Raw genomic sequence first — 22,063 nt, 5'->3', positions numbered from 1 at the left:
CGCCGCTGCTTAGCTCGAGCTTAAAGGGGAACTTACTTGGAATTAATTCAGAATCTTTCCAAGTGGTTTAGGTTTGTACTTGTGATCACATCCTGACCTAGTTGTTGAATGCTAGGTTTAAGCTTGTAGGCCCCTTTAAGACATAAAGCAGAGATGCTGATTTCATATCTTCCACTTCTCTATGAAACTCAAAACAGGAAGTTATGATGTTAAGCTATGGCATGTGATATATTTCTTGTTTTTCGTTATTATATATGCCTCTCTCAAGCACACACACTGTATCTGACCGCTCATAACTGTCAAGTCAAATATCATAATTTGTCCATTCCACTGTTGCTTTGTCTCACCCTTCTTGCTCCCTTCTGTCTTTGACTTTGTCTTCTCTTTTGCCTTTTTTTCCCCCCCACCCACCCACAACTCTGAGCAACTGTTTCCCCCCACACCGTGACACTCCTCTGAACTTGTGTGGTTGTTTGCCTGATTTCTTGTGGCTCGGCTTTTGCGCGGGCGATGAAAGGTTCTGGGGGTGAGCCCTTGTTAACTTCTTTCAAATAACAAGGTCATGTGAAGCTCGCCAGAGCCACAGTAAAGGAATGGAGGCAATGATCTGAGCATGAGACCAGAAATAAATAGTTTGTTTTCTTGAAGTCACGCGTATTTGTGTTCTGTCCGTCTTCCCCCCTCTCAGGAGCAGCCACAGATTATTGAACCGCTGGACTATGAAGCTGTGGTGTTTCAGAGAAAGGCCCAGATCCACAGTGACCCCCACCGAGACCTGCTGCTCTGCCCCGTGGACGATGTCTCGGTGAGTCCTCTCTTCTCTGTCCATTTCCCGCTGCGTCCTCTGGTTGTCTTCCTCCCCAGGATGAAATCATAACTCAGGATGCCTGGGCTTAGATCAGCAGCTTTTTTTCTTGTAAAACTGTCTGAGTCAAACGGGAACAAAGAGTTGTAAATAATCCTTTCTAACAAAAGGTTTCCCATCATCAATCACTTTTCATCCCCAACACACCTGGCTCAATTATTTACGAGTCAAACTCACTCCAGCCAGGTACCTCTGCTCTGTACTTACTGATTGCAACATGTGCTTTTGTTTAGAGGCACGGCTCACTCTGTGTCTAGTTTTTTTGTTCTTCTGTTTCTTTGTATCTGCGCCTCCTGCCTCCTCTCATTCACTTTCTCTTTGCCTGTTGTTTGTGGTTCCCTTGCTGTGTTACTTCTTGATGGGAAGATAAAAAAAAAAAGAACTGTCACTATAACGCTGTTTGTTTTTGCCCCGATGCGTCTCACTGTGTGTGCGTTCAGGAGTCCCAGATCTCACGGCAGAGGAGGACCGTCGTTCCCTCGGTGCCTCAGAACGCTGAGCGGGAGGCCCTGAGTCTGTTTGCCAAAGAGGTACTTAAACCCAGCTGTCCCATGTGGATGACTATGCTACCCCTGGTGTCAAACGGCATATTTGTTCCAGTTTCTGAAAATGAAAAAAATGGAGCTTTTGGTGCAAAAACAATGCCGGGATTCATAGCTGACATTAAATCTTCTAAGTAATATGACTTTTATTCCTTTTAGTAATTACAGTCTGCTCAATAAAAAGCAGACATAATATGCAAAGAGTACAAATAAAAAATCTAAACAAACATAAAGGATGATTTCTTGAAGACTTCAAACAAGCTTTCGTGACATCCAGCCTAAAGTGGTCACTCGAAGCTCATAAAGAAACGCAGAATGCTCAGACCAGTAGTAAACACACGCTGTACGGATGATATATTGTATTAGCAATGAAAAACAGACTCCTCTGGCATGATGTGTGGATAAACTTTGCTGCTCTGCCAGGCTCTGAATCTGTGTTCCTCGGCCAGCCCTCATGACTGTGATATGGCATAGGGATCCTGAAAACAGACTCAGAATCTGATGAACAAAGATCCTTTCAGCTGACTTAATCTAGAATTTCTGCGTGCAGTTTCACACTGAATAAAAAAATCAGTTCTCCTGCTGCTTTGCAGACTTCTTTTGAGTTGATGAATGTTATGGAGCTGGAATTGTAGGAAAGTGCTCGGTTAGACCCCTTTGCTGTTATAGCATGCTTGTCATATTTGAGTGGATCTGCTGCCCCTAATCCAGCTCTCTGCGTTCATCTGTTTGGCAGTGCATCAAGATGTACAACACTGACTGGCACGTAATCAACTACAAGTATGAGGCTTACTCCGGGGACTTCCGCATGTTGCCGAGGTAAGGAAGATATGAAGGGAGAAAAACATTTCAGGGCAACAACAACATCAAAGTTCTTTGCTGCCAAATCTGTAACATGTACAAGAGATTTACTCCGCTGGCTCATGTGGGTCTGCCGGGTGACATCATGCAACAAATCGTTTCTGCATATTACTGCAGCTCTGATGCTTCAGCAGAGTGGAGCCAATACTGCATACAAAATTAAATAACTGCACAGAGTTCACCCAGATTTTTCCTCTACAACACAACAGGTGCAGCCCAGATGTTTTGAAGTCATAGTTAAATGGTGATAAAGCTGCCTAAGGACATGATTTTTATCACTGCAACCTGCACTTGAACCATAAATTGAAGTGACAGACACATGTGCTTACAACATTTTCCAAATTCCCTCATTACATTACAGTCATTTAGCAGACGCTTTTATCCAAAGCGACTTACAATAAGTGTATTCAACATAGGTATTCAAGAGAACTACTAGTCACCAGAAGTCATAAGTGCATCTCCTTTCTTAAACAAGCATCTAAGAGCATAAACCAGAGCAAAAGTGCAGAAGCAAACTAATACGAATACAATAAGTGCTAAGCGGAAGGCTCAGGGTAGTACTTCATGAAGAGGTGAGTTTTCAGCCTGCCCCTAAAGATGGGCAGCGACTCTGCTGTCCTGACGTCGGTGGGGAGTTCATTCCACCACTGAGGGGCCAGGACAGAGAAAAGCTGTGACCGGGTGGATCGGCCGCAGGGACCTCTGAGTGACGGGGCAACCAATCGCCCCGAGGCAGCAGAGCGAAGTGGTCGGGCGGGGGTGTAGGGCTTGACCATGGCCTGGAGATAGGAAGGAGCTGTTCCTTTCACTGCCCTGTAGGCTAGCACCAGAATCTTAAACTGGATGCGAGCTCTTACAGGCAGCCAGTGTAGAGAACGGAGAAGGGAAGTTGTGTGGGAGAACTTGGGGCGATTGAACACCAGACGAGCTGCAGCTTTCTGGACAAGCTCCAGAGGTCTGATGGCCCGATGACGCCGGGGCTCCGGCAAGTAGTGAGTTGCAGTAGTCCAGGCGGGAGATGACCAGAGCCTGGATGAGCACCTGCGCCGTCTCGTCAGTGAGGAAGGGGCGAATCCTCCCTCAAAATTCAAGAGAAAAAAACAAACGATAATACAATAACAGACAAGATGGGGCAAGATTTACTGGCAAACACAGGACATACAAAGCAAGCAGAGTACAGACGTAGCAAGATCAGATCACCTGTGGTGAGGCAGATCTCACCACAGGGGAATTACAGTACAGAGGGGGCTGATTTATTGAAGACACTCACTGTTTTTTTTTCAAAAGCAAAGGCCTGAAGACAGACAAGCTGCCAGCTCATGTGTTCGAGATCGATGAAGACGCAAAAGACGAGGTGAGTAGTGGGTTCTGAGCGCCGTTAGATCTCGGACATTGATCACTGTAGCGGTGATGAGTGGTCTGCTATTGAATCACTGCCTTTATGGACAGATTACACCGATGCATACATGCACAGCTTTTAGTGATGTGCTATAAACCCTGTTTTGAAATTAAAATGATCCCTTTAATCTTTTTAAATCACGGAGATGTGACACAAATTTGGCTGCGTATTCTAAAGGTATGAGCAGCCATTCCCAGCAGTGTGGCCCCTTGGAGACTGAGTGCCAGGCAGTGAGACCAGTAGCTTTATTTGTCCTATAAATAGCCCTCATCGATCCCCCTCCTCCCTCTACCCTCGGGCCGGATGTGGATAATCTTAGATGGAGAACGGGTTTAATAGAAGGAAAATAAATGTTGCTGCCAGCCAGGATGGGGAGGGCAGGGGGGAGATGGCTCTATTACATCTCGACACAGGCCATTCTTCTGTCACAGTATCTCTGCATTCTGCTTTCTGGCTGTGATGTCTTGGCAGGCTAGTAGCAAGACGATTTAAGTACAAAAAGAGAAGACACACATGCACATGATACACTTAAGATATGCTTCTCTGTGTCTTTTATACAACCTTTTATATCCATCCAGGGGCCACAACATTAAATCAGTATGAATGCAGTCTGGAACATTAGGCATCAGGGGACAATGCTAAGTACACCACCGTTGTTGGTATGAGTTAGGGTGCGGCATGAATGCATGGTGGTCTGATGGCAGTATGGACTTAAGCAAGCTGTGGGAGGAAAACAGCCAGCCAATTAGATTACAGGACAAAGCTGGGGAGAAAGACGGAGTGGTGATGCTTGGTTGAAGGACAAAACGCCACTTCAGTGTGATTAAGCTCATCACAGACGGGCACACACACAAACACACCTTAACCTCAACCCTCTTCACTCAATGTCATGATGTATGTGTGTGAAAGTTAATTAACCCCCTTGTAATGTGAATTCCTTTAAGTGACCGGATGCATTACTCCGGGGAATGTGTGTGTGTTTGTATATGAGCGAGACCGTTCCCTTGTGATGGATGTTTGTGTTTTCTCTGGTGCTGATGAACAGTCCCATGATAGTTATGAGAGGGAAAGGCTGCAGGGACAGGACTGAGGCTGAGTTATGATCCTTTATGGGAAACCAAAGAAATTCTCCTGATGAATAGATTTGGCTGGACAATGTGATTAGAAATTGATATTTTTTTCACTGACTGAAATATGTTATAATGATTGCTGGGATTAGTGAATATCTCTCACTACCAGGTTTTATACACAAATCATTAGGCTGCTGAGACAGTATACTGTCTATAAGCACAGTGACTATTGTTGTTCTTAAAGGGATAGTGTTTTTTATGAGGTACTTATCTACAGTCAGTGTACTACCTGCAGTAGATGGAGTTTGAAGAAACAGACAGGAGTACAAGCACGGGAGCAAAGCAATGTACTGCTGTCCCCCGTCCCCGGGACAGCAGCAAAACTTATTTCAGACACTAAAAAAAATCATTATCAGTTTAAGTGTACGCTATATTTAGAATGATTTCACCTCTTTACGTTGCTGTCAGATAGTCATTTCTGTCAAGGAACTAAAGAGTTATCTTTGCTCTCTTTACAGCTACCAGACTCCATTGACAAAAACCTAACTTTACCTTGCAGAACACTGAAGTTTCTGGTCTACCACTGCCTTTAACGGTTTAGTTTGTGCTATCTTGTGGCTTTGGTGTATTAAATGGTTAGTTCAGATTCACCAAACACAAACACACTTACCGAACGAGGCAGCAGCAGACCAGCAACTCCACCACCGTGTACTTAAGCTAGTACACTGACTATGGATAAGTACCTCACACAAGTCCACTTAAAACAATCTCTTTAATATGTATGAACCCTAAACCCAAATTAACCTGCAGGGAAAAGTCTGTCTAGATGGATTTCCAGTGTTTGTGTTTATCTCTGTCAGGACACATCATCGCTGTGCTCCCAGAGGGGAGGCATCATGAAGCAGGGCTGGCTTCAGAAAGCCAACATCAATAGCAGCCTGTCTGTCTCCATGAGGGTGAGTCAACACCAGACGTCCTGTCTGTTATTCATACAACACAACAGCAACAAATAAAACTACAACAGCAAAACGTAGGGTTCACCACAGAGACATGGCAACTCTTCAGTCTACTTTGTGGCTTATACACTTATATAAAACCGCACATTTCTCTGTCATCTTCTGCATTATTCCATACCATCATATTGTAGTATATTTTATAATCAAGATTTGTTCCATCGACTACACCAATGGTTTTTAATCATGTTAGCAGAGCAATTTAAATGTCGGCAAAAACAGATGAAACCACAGTTAATGCTGCGTTTCTCTGTTATAAGCTGTTTAGAATCTGACCTGCTCTCTACTGCTGTGAATTGCAGGTGTTCAAAAGGAGGTTCTTCTACTTGTCTCAGCTCCCCGACGGCTCCTACATCCTCAACTCCTACAAGGATGAGAAGAACTGCAAGGACACCAAAGGATCCATCTACCTGGACTCCTGTATAGATGTTGTTCAGGTATAAAGGGCTGAAAAAAATACAGACAAACATAAAATGCACACACAACAACAATCCTTTTTTTCAGTTTGACAAGCTCTTAAAGGGATAGTCAGATTTTTTGTGTGATGTATGAGGTTTATATACATATTCAGGAGTACCAAAGTAATGTACTGCTGTGGACGAGGAAGCTTTGTATTTTTTTATGTAAAAAAAAAAATACAAAGTATACGTTTAAGTTTGTGTCATATATAGAATAAGTACATTGCTTTGATCCAGTGCAGGAACTCCTGTTTGTTTCTCTAAACAGGGGGCGAGCTGACAACCATCTTCAACCCAAATTAAAAAAATCGGAACTATCCCTTTAAGATTTGCTGCTTGTTTAATTGAACGCCTCTTGGTCTCTCTTCATCTGTGCCGGCTGTGAGTTTTCAGTTTTTGGCACAAGCTCTCATCCTCGTGAAAGTCAGTGTGTTTCCTTGTCTCGTAACTCTCAAGGGGCTTTTAGTCGCTTTGATTGGATGGATTTACTGCATTCCAATGACTTGGGCAGAAAAGTCCTGTTCCATCAGATTATAAAGGGCTGCTGCTGTTGGCTCATGGCACAGGCTGGTACCTCATTCAGGTCTGCACTGACCAGAGAGGCTGCTATGAAGCTTTCTGCTTGATGAACACACTCAGAAGTTGATGAATGGGAAGAGTGAGGAGACTCATTCTGGCTAGTGAAGCTTGTGGAGCTGTGTTTTTTGGTCAGAAAAAAAATACAATAATTGTATAAATGCTTTTTAACCTTCAGGGAAAATCCTGTAGCGTTTCCCAAACTATAGCACTCCTCCAATTATCAGAATTTCGTATGTTCTTTTTTTTCAATTGTAAGTGTTTGAAAAAGAAGGTGAAACCAAAAAACAAAAAGCAAATATTTCCTCCCCCCTCAGAGCCCTAAAATGCGCCGCAATGGTTTCGAGCTGAAGATGCAAGACCGCTACAGCCACTTCCTGGCTGCAGACAGCGAAGCAGAGATGGAGGAGTGGGTGATCACGCTGAAACAGGCTCTGCAGAGCACCACCGAGGCCAGCCAGGACAGGAGGAATGGTGGAGAGACACTGGACTGCTCCCTGGGTGAGTTATACTGTACATTCATCTGAAAACTAACACAGTCTACATGTATATAATAGTCCAGTTCATGTTTCAGCCAACCTATTATTTACAGCTTATTAGAAAGTTGCTCTATTGTTATGGTCCAGTTAGCTATGATAATAATAATAGCATGTTTGCACATAACCTCTGAGCCTGTTTTAGTGGTAGCCAGGGTTAAAGTAATTCCTCTCCCTGGCAGTGGAGGGAATCCAAAACTCCCCTAAGAGTAAGAAGTCTGATCCTTCTGTTATGACATTTTAATGGCTTCCATATTACAATGATACATTGGCAATAAATAGGTTTAATAGTACACATAGTATCTACCAGTAGAGAGATAAAAGCTTCCTCATCAGTTAAAATTCTCAAATATATTCAGCCTTGTAGGTACAAGTTAATCAAAACTTTCAGCTGTTTTTTTTCTCACTCTTTAGTTTCTCTTCCAAACTCTCTTGTGTGTGTTTTTTTGGGGGGGACAGTTTATGGTGAATTGTGGAACTAGCTGCTTGTCCTGAGCTCTGGAAGAATACCAGCAGCTTTATGCAGTTTGCCTTTGTCTTTCCAGCATCCACTGGCCCTTTTTTCTTACATAATAATATACTCTCTCCACAGAATGTTTGAGTGAAACCCAATAGGCCTAGCTTGGTCAGAAATCCTGATGAAGGACCTGGAGGCCGTCCAGGACGATGGAGGGCCTCTCTGGGTTCACTCAGTCCATCATGTGTCAGCTGGGAGTCAGCAGAATAGGGAATAGCCTCGTTTTAATTTGGCCAGTAGAATGTAACACACAAGTTTGTCCATCTGGGAAACACAACTTGCAGACAGCCTCATAGGAAGCCATTAGGGGAACAATGTGTCAGCATTGTACTATTTGTAGTCAGACTGAGTCTCTGTACATTCTGATGTCTCATCATTACTCATGTGTAATCAATGTCCCATTCAATCAGATGACGACACTACCAGCCAAGGTAAAGGAGAGAGCCTGCTGGAGAGCCTGGGGAGGAGCTTACAGCCTGAACTTATGAAGGTATGAACAAAGGATGGATGGATGGTTTATGAATTAATTCAGACAGAGGGGCTGAGTTAGTGAGATACAGATATACAGAAACATGTAAGGTAATCACACTTCAATCTCATCACTTTTTTAGGGCTGTACAGAATAGTTCCAAACTTCAGAGCTTCATTCATAACGTGGACATTCAAAATGTAAATCAACATTTGAATGCTTAAATCCGGCTCTGCACAGTGCCAGGTTTGTTGGATGGTCATCAAATCCAGTGTCTCCTTTAATGACAGCAAGAGAAGACAGATCTAATCCCAAACATGAGTCTGAGTTTTATACCAGACCACATTTACAATCTCTTGTTCATAAATGTCTTCATGATGGAAGAGCTGTAGCAGAGCAGCTCTTTTGTTGGCCTCTCTGTGTTTGAGTCCGTTTTCTAAGCCTGAGAGCAGCAGCGTGTATTCTACAGAGAGCATGCGGTTTTAATGTCTACAAACCCAGATCTACACACAGACAACAAAGCCCTCTGTTTCTCTGTGCTGCCGTTTCACTGCTGTTTGCTCTGGGCCACTCCAGCGCAGCTTTTCCCTCTCCACGCACAAGATCACTGGAGTCTGTCTGCAGGCTGGTCGCAGAGAGAACAGGAAGAAAGGGGGAGGAGAAGCTGGGGAAGGAGATGGATTAGGGCTCTTACCGTGACCTGAGGGGTTTGATATGGTTGTCTCCATTAGATGCCCTTCTTATCCTTTTGTCTGGGTCTGTTGATGCTCGTCTTCTGTCTCACTCTGTGTCTGTATTTCTGTTGGTTTACCAGCAGAGACAACAATATTGGGCCCAAATAATGAGAACAACAAAAATTGGCAAATAATAATAAGAAACTTGGCCCTGTATTTCTACAATCCTGCCAACAATGTGTTATATAAAGCACCAGCCAACATTAATACCGAATACAAAATAATTTAGTCATTCTATTTTTATTTTACGTCCATTCTTCCTCTCTGTGTGTCTGCAGTATGCCAGGGAGACCGACCAGCTCAATAAGATCAACAGGAATGAAAGCAGACAAAAGCTTTTCTCTCTGGATCCTGAGACACAGGTATACAAGACGCTCCTTTTAACACCTGCTTATCCTATGATTGATTTGTTTCACTATGGATTCAGACTATTTGATCTCTCCTCCCCTTTCCACCATGTTTCCTTCGCCCTTGTCCTCCTCCTTCTCTCTTCTCAACTGGATCAATCTTTCTCCTCTTGATGTTTTCTCTCCTGCCTTCATGCTTCCCTCCTCTCCCCTTCTCCTGTCCGATATCCAGAGGCTGGACTTCTCAGGCATCGAGCCAGACGTGAAGCCATTTGAGGAGCGTTTTGGTCGTCGCATCGTGGTCAGCTGCCACGACCTGACCTTCAGCCTCCAGGGCTGCGTTAGTGAGAAGGGAGACGGCGTCCTCACCAATGTATGTTGTCGCCTTACTTCCACATGAAAGATTCATTTAATATTCTGCTAATATGATTCTGCTAATACCTGGCTCTACTAGTTTCTATGTTTTGCCATGTACTACTACCACTTATAAACTTTAAAAGGATATTTTAGTTTGAATATTTTGAGGTAGGGTTGTATGAGGTACTTATCCATACAGACAGACAGGAGTACCAGCATTTAGAATACTTCTAATTTAAAAAATCCAAACTATCCATTTAACCTAGAACTTTTTATAGTCAAGTAGATGACCATAAGACCTTATGATCATAGAATAATTTAAAACATCATTAGAATTTATAGATAAATTGAATAAATATATAAATAAATAGGCACGCTAAGCCTTAAAATACCTTATTGCTTAGAAATAAAAAGAATGTGAAAATACAGATCTTGTGATTTTGTCTGTATGCACTTGAGCCTTACTAATTCCTACACACAAACATCCTTTTCGTGCTACACGACGCTCACCCTCTGCAGTGCTGCCCCAGAAAGCAGACCTTCATAATTCATGTTGGCCTGTCTGGAAGCAATGGCATAAACCAAAATACAACACAACTACATATTGTTGTAATACATTGAGTTAATAGTACAATCAGTTTGCATCAAGCAATTCCACTCACTGATGTTGCTACATTGTTTCCCCTTTTTGTTCTTCTGAACCTGAGCCACCTTACATTTTCTTGCTCCAAATAAACTTAGGAATGATGCAAAAAGTCAGTCTGATGAGTGGTGAAAATGTCTTTAATGTGTTTTTTACGTGAAGAGCTCCTGGCAGCATGAGACAGCAGTTTAGAGAGTGTGTGAGCACCAGCTTTTATCAGAGGGGCTCCCTGTAGTCATAAAACATTGAGTTGCTTGCTGGTGCATTAGAGAGGCTGTTAGGAGAATAGAACTGACTCATATTTGTGGTTTGGAAGCAGCGCGCTCTCTCTTTCCCTCCCCCTATCCCTTCCCTCCATTCCTTCCACAGCCTCTGATAGGGTTAATGTTTAGTGGCTGGAGTTGTGCAGGAACCATCTATCCTGTTATAAGTGCACAGTCATTTAAAAGTGTGTGGGTGGCACCACTAAACGTTGCCTCCAACATTTCTCCAAACTAGGGATGAACTAATATTTGTTTTAAGAGTCCGATATATAGAAATGCAATGTTTTTATCAGGATTATATGATATTAATCCTCACATATTTTCTGTCACATGTTACATACACATTAGTGCATGTAATATAACCCATACTGAAACAGGTCAATGCATCCAAATATTAGGTAATGGATGAAGTTAGCGTGAAATGTGATGTACAGTAAATGAATCCAGGGATATAATAGAGGAAAATCCCTTAACCCTCTCTGTGCTGGACCCCAGGTGGAACCGTTCTTCATCAGCCTCGCCCTCTTCGACGTCTCCAAGAGCTGTAAGATCTCGGCCGACTTCCACGTTGACCTCAACCCCCCCTGCGTCAGGGAGATGCTGACTGACGCCTCGGGCCAGCTCTCTCCTTCATCCGATTCTGAGGGCGGAGGTGGAGGAGGAGGAGGAGGAGGAGTCAGTGAGGGTGGAGGGGGAGGTGGAGTCATGGTGAACGGAGACTCAGCGAAAGGGAACGGCCTGCCGATTCTCCAGAGGGTGTCGGAGGCTCTGCTGCGCTTCCCCACACAGGTAGAAACTTGGCTGTGATTACAGAGCTGAATGATTGAGGAAATGACTCACTGATAGTGAGCGGCCAGTCAGAAGTCACTGTTGTGTCAGTCATACAGATCAAAGTGTGAATAACGCAATGTGCCGTCCCTTTTGTGAAACATATTTTGACATTAGTGTCTTTTAAAAAAGTTAGATTGTTTATCAGTGTTTTATATCTAGCATAAAACTTTCAAATAAGAATATAGCAAATACAAATACACCAAGAGTCAAACTGGTTATTATATTAAAAGATTATAAAGTGATGTAAAACATCATGGTAATTTTGCATATAGAATTTTTTTCAATAACAACCTCGAAGATCTCAGTTCAGTTTCCTTTAGCGGCTCTTATCTGCCACAGGCTCCGCCTCAGTTGTGTTACCTCATTCGGCAATAGATAGTGACATTTATTTAAATGAAAATCTTCAGGATTATTACTTGAAGGCGAGCTACTTAATGTTATCTGTGGTCTAAAATTTTGACTAAAGACAACATTAAGTAGCTCGCCTTCAAGTAATAATAATTAGACTCTATTCTCTGTCTTGATAAAAATCAAAGTTGCTCATATGGAGAATGATTAACAAATCATCACTTCACAGGAAGAGACTCCATTGTGTGTGGTCTGAGCACAACTAACACAAATGTTAGGAGGTCAAAGCTTTGTAGCAAAGTATAAAAAGAGAAAACTGCAAACTGACCTGCATGTTTTTAAATAAAATCAGCCTCTGCATTGGTACAGACTGGAAATGAGTCAAAAACAACAAAAGTCACGGGCCTTAGTCATCTACTGACTTGCTTTTTTCAAAGATCATCAATACAAAAAGTTGTCATCACTTCCCTAGTGCCCATTTTACAAGCCATGTTGTACAGTATAGTTTGTGGTAAAGGTTGTGTAGCCTGCATTAGACTTAAGCTTAAAAGGATAGGTGCTGGTCATGTCATTACTTTCAGTCTCAAACTAGGCTTCCATACTGATTTATATCCAGCGACCACAACAATAGAAATGCTGTCTGCTGAAGAAGTAAGGCCTCCATTATAATACCAGAGAAGTTTCCTGTGTTTTATTTCTTGGATTGGTTCGTAGAATTACAAACCAAAGTCGCATGGACTCGCATGAGCTTTATTTCCGACTTTTCTTAATGTTCACTCCTTCTGTGTTGTTCTGGTCGAGCTGCTGAATAAGATGTTTATGACTTTGTTTTTGAAGCTATTAATCTCAGTTTTGTTTCTTGTGGTTTGTTCAGATTGTGTTCTTACTTATGACAAACCTCTCTGAAAGTTGCTTCAGAAACAGTGACTTAAACAACAACACCTAGCAAGAATACCCTTCCACATAAGAAAGGCAGCTGATGGTACTTTATAATATAAAAGTATATGAATTTAATACCTCTTTGTCCATCCAAAGACACCGATAAACTGACAACCTGAGACACCAGAGAAAACCTCGATGTACTGTGGTTCCAAGGGTTATATCTACAGGAACCCCTTCTGTGTGGTGTGTCCTTAGAAGACCTTTCAGTACCTCTTCTGAAACAGAAACACACTAAGGATTAACAAACTGAATTATCACCAGTGGAACATTATTCACACCCTACATTTTCTAAGCCAGGTCAGGTTGTGATTGAAGGCTGTCCTCAGTCTTGCCTTGCTTTGAAAAAGTCCTCACACAGCTCAGTGAGGGGACAGACTGCTGGATCTCTGTTACAGCGCTCAGCGTTCTCATGCTGACTGCAGCTGGCCTGAGTGGGACAAGAGATTCATGACCGTTTGACGGATTCCCTGTCCCCCTCTTGCGTCCTGACACTGTGATGATGGGGCTCTTCATCCAAATATACGATGACAGTGTTTTTCATAGTGACTTCTACCTTTAACGTGCTGTGCTTTAATTTTTCAATGCTGTTGTAGCATTTCCAGATGGTGAGTGTGTCTCCAGACGGCGCTTGGTTCATGTCCAGCCTGTAAAAACGTTCAAAGGATCCAAAGGGGCCTCAGTTTAGCTCATTCAGCTAACACTTTCCAGTGATTTCAGAATTCCTTAGGTCTGCCAGTTTTATATCAGCCCAGTGCTTGATGTAAGTTTTATGTTGCGTCACTTTCTCTTTGCTGTATTTTTAGTCGAGAGAGTGTTTTGTAAATGATAATGGCCATGAGTGAGTGTTACTCTTGGCTCAGGCTAACTCCTGCAGGTGCTGTGAGACCAGCACGCACACACACACACACACACACACACACACACACACACACACACACACACACACACACACACACACACACACACACACACACACACACACAGTCTGTTCATCACCTCTCAGCAAGACTTGTGCCTGTTGTAAATTAGCAGCAGCTAGCTTATAAAACGTACTGAGATACTCACTTTCTATTTCGGTGATAAGAGACGTCACTGGGCTGTCACGGCAACAACATGAAAAGACAAACAACACGGAGGTGAGAAGATGAACAGGGGAGAGTCAAACAAGTATTTAGAGCAGAAACTGTATCTGTTTTGCTCTTTTCTTATTTCATATATTTTATTGAGCATAGAATGATTACAGTATATTGTTGTGTCAGTGCTCATTTCCATTGATATGAAATTATAGAATTATATTCATCTATATATTCACTGATACAAAACAGATGATATAAAAGATCTGACAATTTTGAACAATATCAAGAATAAGAAAATTAAAAAGAGAAAGGAAACATTTTTAAAATAAAGAAAACATTTTTGAATTAAATAAAGACAAAGATTAAATACATGTATATATACTGTGACCAATCTAAGAAGGTAACTGGAAACACTGATTTCTACCTTTGTTCCCCCCTTAGTCTTCTTTATCTTCCTAAACCTCTCCTGTCTCTCTGTCCCCCACCCTCCTCTCACTCAGAAACAGTATTTGTAACAGAGACTGAAGCAGACAGCAACAGGCCAGACACAGCTGGAAAGCTGCAGACACAAAATATAAAGTCTAACTTATGGACGTAATGTTACATTCTGCCATCTGTGAAAGTACCACACCAGCAGAACATACACATACAAACACATGCATACAAACGGAGCGGCCTCCACCTCTGTGATTAGTGTGCTGTTATAGCTCAGCAGACCACAGTTTAATTTAGGTGCATTGGGTGTGGTCCAAGGAAAGAGCCTCCACCTCTTACGTCTCTGCTCTACATCAGCAGCTCTGGGGACCCACAGCCTCCGTTCCAGTTCATTACGTTATTCACAAATCAAATGCATTTGTCTAAGTGCAAATGTTGGGGAGTTTCTCCCAGCTACAAACTGGGTCGGTTGTTGAGCTGTGACACTCTTCGCGAGCTATTCTAGGAAGTATGATGTTGAATTTAGGAGCTCTGTTTCCTCCTCACATTGTGCAAAAAGTGCAGCAACAAATGAGAGAAAGATTGAAACTAGAAGCAGCTGCGTGTGGTTGTGTTAAAACCATGATGATCAGTGATTGAGGCTGGGTGGACAGGGTTATGGCTTAGAGCGTAACCAGGAAGTGTGTCTGTCTGAGCGGCACCCTGCTACTCTCCCTCCAAGATGTGTATTATTGATGTGCAGTTTGTGATGTCTACATCTATTTTGATTTAAAGCTGCATTAGCCGCTCACATGGTGCAATGGCTCCCTCGGTAGTGTCGCTCAGTTTTATGCTGAAACTTTTATGATTTCCAAAATGACTTCCTGCTGATTCTGTCTAGATTTTTTTGTTCCTGTTCCCAGAAGCCTCGGTGGAGGTTATATAAGCATAATCACACTTATATGAGCTCATGTCATAATATGAGCAGCATGGTTTTGTTTGAACCTGGAGATTGTTTGTGTGAACTGACACTGCAAGCTTAAAGACGGCCACATCTCAGCAGACCAGAAATAGATATGAGCCCAATGTGGTTTTCCTGTGGAACCGGCAGCCACTTCCCCTGCACTTGTAGAGAAGCAGTGGATGGATTTACGACTGAAAAGTCATTTTCTGTTTGAATTGCTGATGATGATTGCCTGTCTGCTGATACAAGCACAGATTGCGTTGTGCATTATGTCATGGAGTCCCTGCCCTAATTAGCCTCCTCACTCCATTTCTCCCTCTCTCTCCTCCAGGGTATCTTTTCTGTGACCAACCCCCATGCAGATATCTTCCTGGTGGCCCGCGTGGAGAAGGTGTTGCAGAACGGCATCACGCACTGTGCCGAGCCGTACATCAAGACCTCGGACATCAACAAGGTCCACTGCCCCCCAAAGTTTTTCACCTATTTAAAATCATACACAAGACGAAAGCGAACCTAGCTTTCCAGTTCACCACTGTGTCTTTGCCTTTTCTGCTCCGTTTTGACTTTGCGTCCTCTGTTTGTCTTCTCATTGTGTCTCTGCAGACGGCTCAGAAGGTGCTCAAAGCTGCCAAGCAGACATGCCAACGCTTGGGCCAGTACAGGATGCCGTTTGCCTGGGCTGCCAAGTAAGACCGGATTAAGCCACGAGTCCAAATATTACACAGTGATAAATCTGCTTGGATTCATCTTTGGAACGGCCTAATACAAAAGCATAAAAGACATCATAAATTAGATAATGCATTGGATTCTTAAACCTTAAGGTCCATTCATTTGTTATGTAAATACGCTGTATAATGGGTTTTCAGGCAGGTGTTCAAAGACGCCCAGGGCAGCCTGGACATGGACGGGAAGTTTTCTCCTCTCTACCGCCAGGACAGCAGCAAAGTCTCCACTGATGACATCATCAAGCTGCTGGCTGACATCAGGAAGTGAGTCATCACCACTCTTCTGCTATTTTAGCCAGCGCTTAGGTGCTATACCTTGCACATTTATACCTTCTTAAGTCTGTTTCAAATGGCATTGCTCTGCTTTAGAATACAAATTTGGAGGTCATCCTGTAAATAAATAACACATTGTAAATGTAGAAAGCTCCTTTAGGTCAGACTTAACTGCGTCTTGTTCTTGCTTTGAATCTCTTTTTCCTCGCCAGACCTGAAAAGAGCAAGCTTCAGACCATCCCAGGACAGCTGAATGTCACCATTGAGTGTGTCCCACCTGACTTCTCAAGTATGTTGTCACTTCTAAACGCTCCCCTTATCCTAACATTTGTCTAGTCGAGTGCCGGACTTAAAACACCAGCAGCACTGCACAATGTACGGTAGACCCTTAAAAAACTAAAATATCTCCATTGAAACACATTTAAACCACAATCTTTGATCCCACAGGCTTTTCCACCAGATTGAGCCTTTTCTTTGTTTGCGTTTTGGGGCCTATACATACTATTTTTCTGGTTTCCCGCACAACAACTACAAATTCATCAAAATTAATGTTATTTCTATTTCATAGCAACTCATCTATCTATTTAAGGAAGGGGGCACTTTTGTCTTTTTGTTTTTTGTCTAACATAGCACAAAAAAAGAAATGTTGTTACTTATCATTGACAAATCCCAGACTAAGAAAACAACCTAGCATTAAGAAAATAATTTAATTTATGTTTTGGCAACAAATAAACAAACGAGTAAAGAGTTAAAATTCAGTGAATGAATATGTGGTAGTTATGATCATGACTGAAGTTGGTTGCAGTTTGGGCATTTGCAGTGTACTTTACTCTACTTAATGTCACAATTATAAGCAATGGCATTGAGTTTAATGTTGCCCTGAGAAACGGTAACACAGTGATGGAGGTTTTGTCCCCCAACTCGTTCACTCTCTCTCCACCAGATACGGTGACTTCCTCTTACGTTCCCGTCAAGCCCTTCGAGGACGGCTGTGAGCGTGTGTCGGTGGAGGTGGAGGAGTTTCTCCCGGACGAGGCCAAGTACAACTACCCCTTCACCACCTACAAGAACCAGCTCTACATCCGCCCCCTGCAGCTCAAATACGACAACCAGAAGACCTTCACCAAGGTGTGTGACTCAGAATGAAGCTGGATAAAAAGTTAATATTAATGATGAAAATCTCTCAGCAACCATTGTTTTCTGTGTAATTAATGCTCTACATTCACTCTCACTGATTATTTGCTCTGCTATGTGCATTGACTGACTGATGTCATGTTACCTCCACACCAGGCGAGAAACATTGCAGTCTGCATCCAGTTCAGAGATTCAGATGAAGAAGGGGCACCCCCTTTAAAGGTGAGTTGTATGAACTGTATTTATTGTAATATGTAGTGATACTCACACTTGACTTTGTGATGTAGGAATTTATTCAAAGGTTTATTGCTTGAAGTTGTATCTAATCTCCTAATCTGATACAGCTTTAGGGTCACGAAGGCTGATCTGAGTTTTTGAGCATACAGTTGAATTATTTTTAAAGAAAAGGTGTAATATTTCACCTTTTTATGAGATTTAAGAATTTTGAAATGAAATTCAACTCTTTGCATTATGTCATGTTGATGTTTTTCTTGAAATCCGATTATCTTCTTTAAGGAATAATAATACTGCATCGTATATATAGGGATCTATGGAAGCTTTAAGCATTTACTTGAGAAAAACAATATTATGTTTCTCTGAATTTAAGAGATACCTCAAAACTGTGTTAGAAGCTCTCTCCCATGGATTGTCATCCAAGTCGATTTTAAATAAATACATTAATTGATAAATATGCATTTTGAGGTATCCTGTTAAATTGCAAAAAAAAGCAGAATCATTTTTTCACCATGAAAACTTTCTGAAGAATTCATGATAATAATCAAATTAATTTTCTCAAGTGAATGCATTACGCTTCCGTAGGGATCTGTCACATGTCAGACAACTTGTCAAAGAAACTGAAAATGAAAGCTGTGACATTCTTCATTCAATCGACTGCATCACACAGTGTAATGGATTTATGTGATAAAAGTATTAAAGACTGTCAGGAAGAGGGAGGCGTGTCTCATATAAGTTTATGATATTCTTTTCAAAAAACATCCTCAGGGCAATATACATGCACAAATAGCAGAACATATAAAATCAGAAAATACAGTCCAGATAAAGTTTAGACTGAACAAAGGATGATTATGCAAAAGATAGATGAATAACATATAAAATCAGAAAATACAGTCCAGATAAAGTTTAGACTGAACAAAGGATGATTATGCAAAAGATAGATGAATAGATAGATGGTTGGGGAGGATGAAAACACAATCTATTTTCATCAGACAGGCAGGAGCCTCGTGCAAAGGTCATGATCATTTGCAGAATGTCCTACGTGAGATTTGATCGATAGCACCGGCCTGAAACACAATTTGTTTTATTCCTTTCACAAAGTGGGAGTCAGAGAGCAGCTGAGAGGCCATAATAGGAGAGAGGAAACGCTTACAGAAGCTGGTTATTATAGCTGGCAGGAGAAGATAATGAATGGTCACTCTTTTTTCTCCCTCCTCTTCCTCTCCATGTCTCTCTGGCCACACATGTCAAATATTTGTGGGTGGAAACAGTCATCAAAGCACCGTGGATTGTTTCTCTTTTCACTTTTCCAGAAAATCCATTTTGACTTCTACAGTCAAAACATTTGCACTTGATGTCCATGATTGAGTCGTTCCAGACGGGCAGATCAGCACCCAGTCATGCGTGTCATACCTCAGATACTGTTCAGTCTGGTCTCAAACAATGGCTGAAGTTCAGCGAGGACGTACAATGAGCGGGAGCCAGCAGCACACCTCTCAGGAGATTTTAATCAGAGGCTCTGGGTTTTACATCTGACTGGGAGGAAATTATTTTGGAGCTTTGTGGAGCAGGAACGTGGAAGTTCAAGAAGATTGGGGTTCCCCAGAGGCGGTGAAATATTAATATACTGCTGCCTCTAAACTGTCATAAATAGTCACCTGTTGACCAATCATAATCTTGGGTTTGATTCATTTGTTGGCCTTCCTGAAGCTCTATCAGTGCAGCCTGTTAGAAAATGTTTGTGTTTTGGTCCTGGTTGGTACAGTACATGTATGAACAGGACAGCTTTTTCGACGGGTAAGATCCGAGGCACCCTCATCCTGACTCTCATAATCAGGTCTCCCATCAGCCCCCTGAACTTTCTGCTGCTGTAAGGGGCCCCTGAATGTGTTCCATCCACCGCGCGCCGCTTGCAGCCCTACAGTACCTTGTGACTGCAACAACAGATCTTTGCAGAAATCTGTGTAATCCTGCGCCCCCCTCCCTCCCTCACTCCTTCCTCCTTCACCTCCAACTTCTTCCCATACCGAGCTGAGAATTCAAACCATGTCCTCTCTCTCTGAGCCTCTCCCATCCTCCCCGCTCCAATCAGTCTCAATATGAATCTGTTGGCTCCAGAACTCTATCCTTCCTCTGGCCAGGACTGCTCATTATTGTTCATTAGAGATGACTACTACTGTTAGGATCCTCATTACCGTATCAAAACCAGCCATCAGAACAGGTCTGGGGTTCTTTCTTCCCTTCTGTCGCCCCTCGTTAGAAATATCCTGACCCGCTCAAGCATGACCTGGACACACAGGTTTATATTTCTCACAGAACTTTTCCTGCAGCAGCTGCTGCTCTGATACAAAACAGAGCTTTTGGTTGTGCAATGTCCTTCACCGAGAGTTTGAGGGTGCATTCAAAAATAAAATGTAAAAAAAAATCCCATATTTCCATCTGCTAATGGCTCTAGTTGCCATTTGGAGAGGAAAATTTATATTTATGTGATCACATGTGGAGTCAAAGCGCTGTTATTGTTCTGTTGGTTGGTTTTCTGTCATCATCAAGCAGGGCGCTGTCGCTTCATTAAAATCAGGTAAACAATGCTTTGAAAGACCAGAAAATGTGTATAGTTTCTCTTGTCTACTCAGAGGCCATGCTTTTGATAATTTCAGGTTCTCTCCTCTGGTTTCTCAGCTCTTTGTTTAATCTGTTGTCACTTCAAACATGCATACAATGAGGGGCTCGCACGCTCCCCCCATCTTTTCTCCAAATATTGTCAGTAATCACAGATTTCTGAGCACTAACAACGCCATGTGGCCACAGTTTGAAGACTGATTTGTCAATGCTTGCCTTCCAGTGCATCTACGGCAAGCCAGGAGACTCACTCTTCACCAGCAGCGCCTACGCCGCCGTCCTGCACCACAACCAGAGCCCGGAGTTCTACGACGAGGTGAGAGCATTTCCTCATTACCCTGACCGGCTCAAATGCAATATCATATTGGGTACATTGAGCAGAAAACTTATAACAGAAACAGACATAATCATTCATCAGGTTATCATTACTAAATTAGATATAAAGAGGAAATAAGAAGTGGAAAAAAGAAACGCAAGCATGAAGAATCTCTAGAACCAGATTATGTTTTCAGAAGCAGTCGCTGTGCTCAGTCAAATTCCTTAGTCAGCACTGAGATAATCCCATAAATCAGTCTCAGGGTAGAGCTGTGATCTCACACTAGACTGGTCAAACAGTCACAGACCCCTCTACACACATGAAGCCATGAGCTCAGCGATGGAGGTACGGTCAGGGTACCATTAGAGAGGTGGAGCAGAGGGGGTCTATATGGTCCCGATATCAAACTGATTAGGATCTTAAGAGTCCCGCATGCATACACTGAGGCAAGCTCACTGGGATTTACCTCCACATGCTTGAGCCTCCAGTCAAATCATGCAGAATTTCTGCTTAAACAGGACAACAGTGATCTTTTTCTTTTCACATGTTTAGCCTTGATCTTTTTATCCTCCAAAGTCTCTTTAAATAGGCTCACAAGCGCTATATTAAATGGATTATTGTTATTTGTATAACTATAGTCAGGACGCAGATGGCCTTAAAGGCTGTCACTATCTCATGGCGGTCTCTGACTTTCCAAAGAGAGACAATTTAACGCACAAACTGAATCATTCATACTCCTGTCATATTATGTTTAGTGAAGAGTCATAATATTCAAGACATTCTCAAGCAGATTGTTGCTTACTAGATGTGTATTAGTGGAAAATGCATGTGTCACTTCCTGTGAGAAAATTTCAAAGAGCAGGACATACATTTCCTTGCTGGTGTTGCCTCCTGGTGGATATGGTGTTTTTTGTTTTTTTTCAGGGATTCATAAATACTGTATCACATGTGTGCAATATGATTATAGTCGGTAAAAATAAATAAATAAATAATGGAGCGATTAAAATGGGGGTAGGCTAAAAATTCAAGAAAAAACTTCATGATTAAAGTCATAAATTTAAGAGAATAACTTCTGATATTCTCTGAGATTAACATGGTTAACTTACATTTAATGCTGTGGTGTGGTGAGGTTGATCCAAATCTTGCAAAGTGAAGAGATGTGGTTTCTTGACAATAAAAAATACAGTTTCTCAGATTTGTTTTAACTCAAATCTCAGGAATCTGAGTGTAAGTATTACCCCCCTCCCCTGGCTTTGTAATTTTTTTTACCTACGGTGGCCCTAATACGCCGTCGTACCTGTCAGCGTCGTACCTGTCAGCGGCGTTTGACACGGTGAACCACCAGATCCTCCTCTCCACCCTCGAGGGGATGGGCGTCTCAGGCTCTGCACTCTCCCTGTTTGCATCCTACCTGACAGGTCGATCCTACCAGGTGACATGGAGGGGGGCCGTGTCGGAACCACGCATGCTGACTACGGGGGTTCCACAAGGTTCAGTTCTGGGCCCCCTTCTCTTCTCGCTCTACACAACATCCCTG

The 22,063-nt window shown here is 42.4% G+C and overlaps 1 protein-coding gene across 2 annotated transcripts in view; it reads left to right on the top strand.

Moving 5' to 3' along the window:
• dock11 (dedicator of cytokinesis 11) overlaps positions 1-22,063 on the top strand; it is a 61,114-nt gene that overhangs the window by 4,767 nt on the left and 34,284 nt on the right. For both annotated transcript variants that reach the window (XM_054601489.1, XM_054601488.1), the window contains exons 2-19: positions 689-805; positions 1,306-1,395; positions 2,144-2,226; positions 3,556-3,622; positions 5,598-5,693; positions 6,053-6,187; positions 7,102-7,285; positions 8,248-8,327; positions 9,319-9,402; positions 9,620-9,760; positions 11,146-11,439; positions 15,557-15,679; positions 15,829-15,911; positions 16,092-16,214; positions 16,436-16,512; positions 17,167-17,351; positions 17,514-17,579; positions 20,434-20,526. In XM_054601489.1, coding sequence (XP_054457464.1) covers positions 689-805; positions 1,306-1,395; positions 2,144-2,226; positions 3,556-3,622; positions 5,598-5,693; positions 6,053-6,187; positions 7,102-7,285; positions 8,248-8,327; positions 9,319-9,402; positions 9,620-9,760; positions 11,146-11,439; positions 15,557-15,679; positions 15,829-15,911; positions 16,092-16,214; positions 16,436-16,512; positions 17,167-17,351; positions 17,514-17,579; positions 20,434-20,526 — 2,121 coding nt within the window. The remainder of the gene's footprint in view (positions 1-688; positions 806-1,305; positions 1,396-2,143; positions 2,227-3,555; positions 3,623-5,597; positions 5,694-6,052; positions 6,188-7,101; positions 7,286-8,247; positions 8,328-9,318; positions 9,403-9,619; positions 9,761-11,145; positions 11,440-15,556; positions 15,680-15,828; positions 15,912-16,091; positions 16,215-16,435; positions 16,513-17,166; positions 17,352-17,513; positions 17,580-20,433; positions 20,527-22,063) is intronic.

This window comes from Anoplopoma fimbria, chromosome 7 (assembly GCF_027596085.1).
Source record: "Anoplopoma fimbria isolate UVic2021 breed Golden Eagle Sablefish chromosome 7, Afim_UVic_2022, whole genome shotgun sequence".
In the NCBI taxonomy this organism is placed as follows: domain Eukaryota; kingdom Metazoa; phylum Chordata; class Actinopteri; order Perciformes; family Anoplopomatidae; genus Anoplopoma; species Anoplopoma fimbria.
The sequence above is the reverse complement of the archived record's forward strand: the minus strand, read 5'-3'. Positions and strand labels throughout refer to the sequence as shown.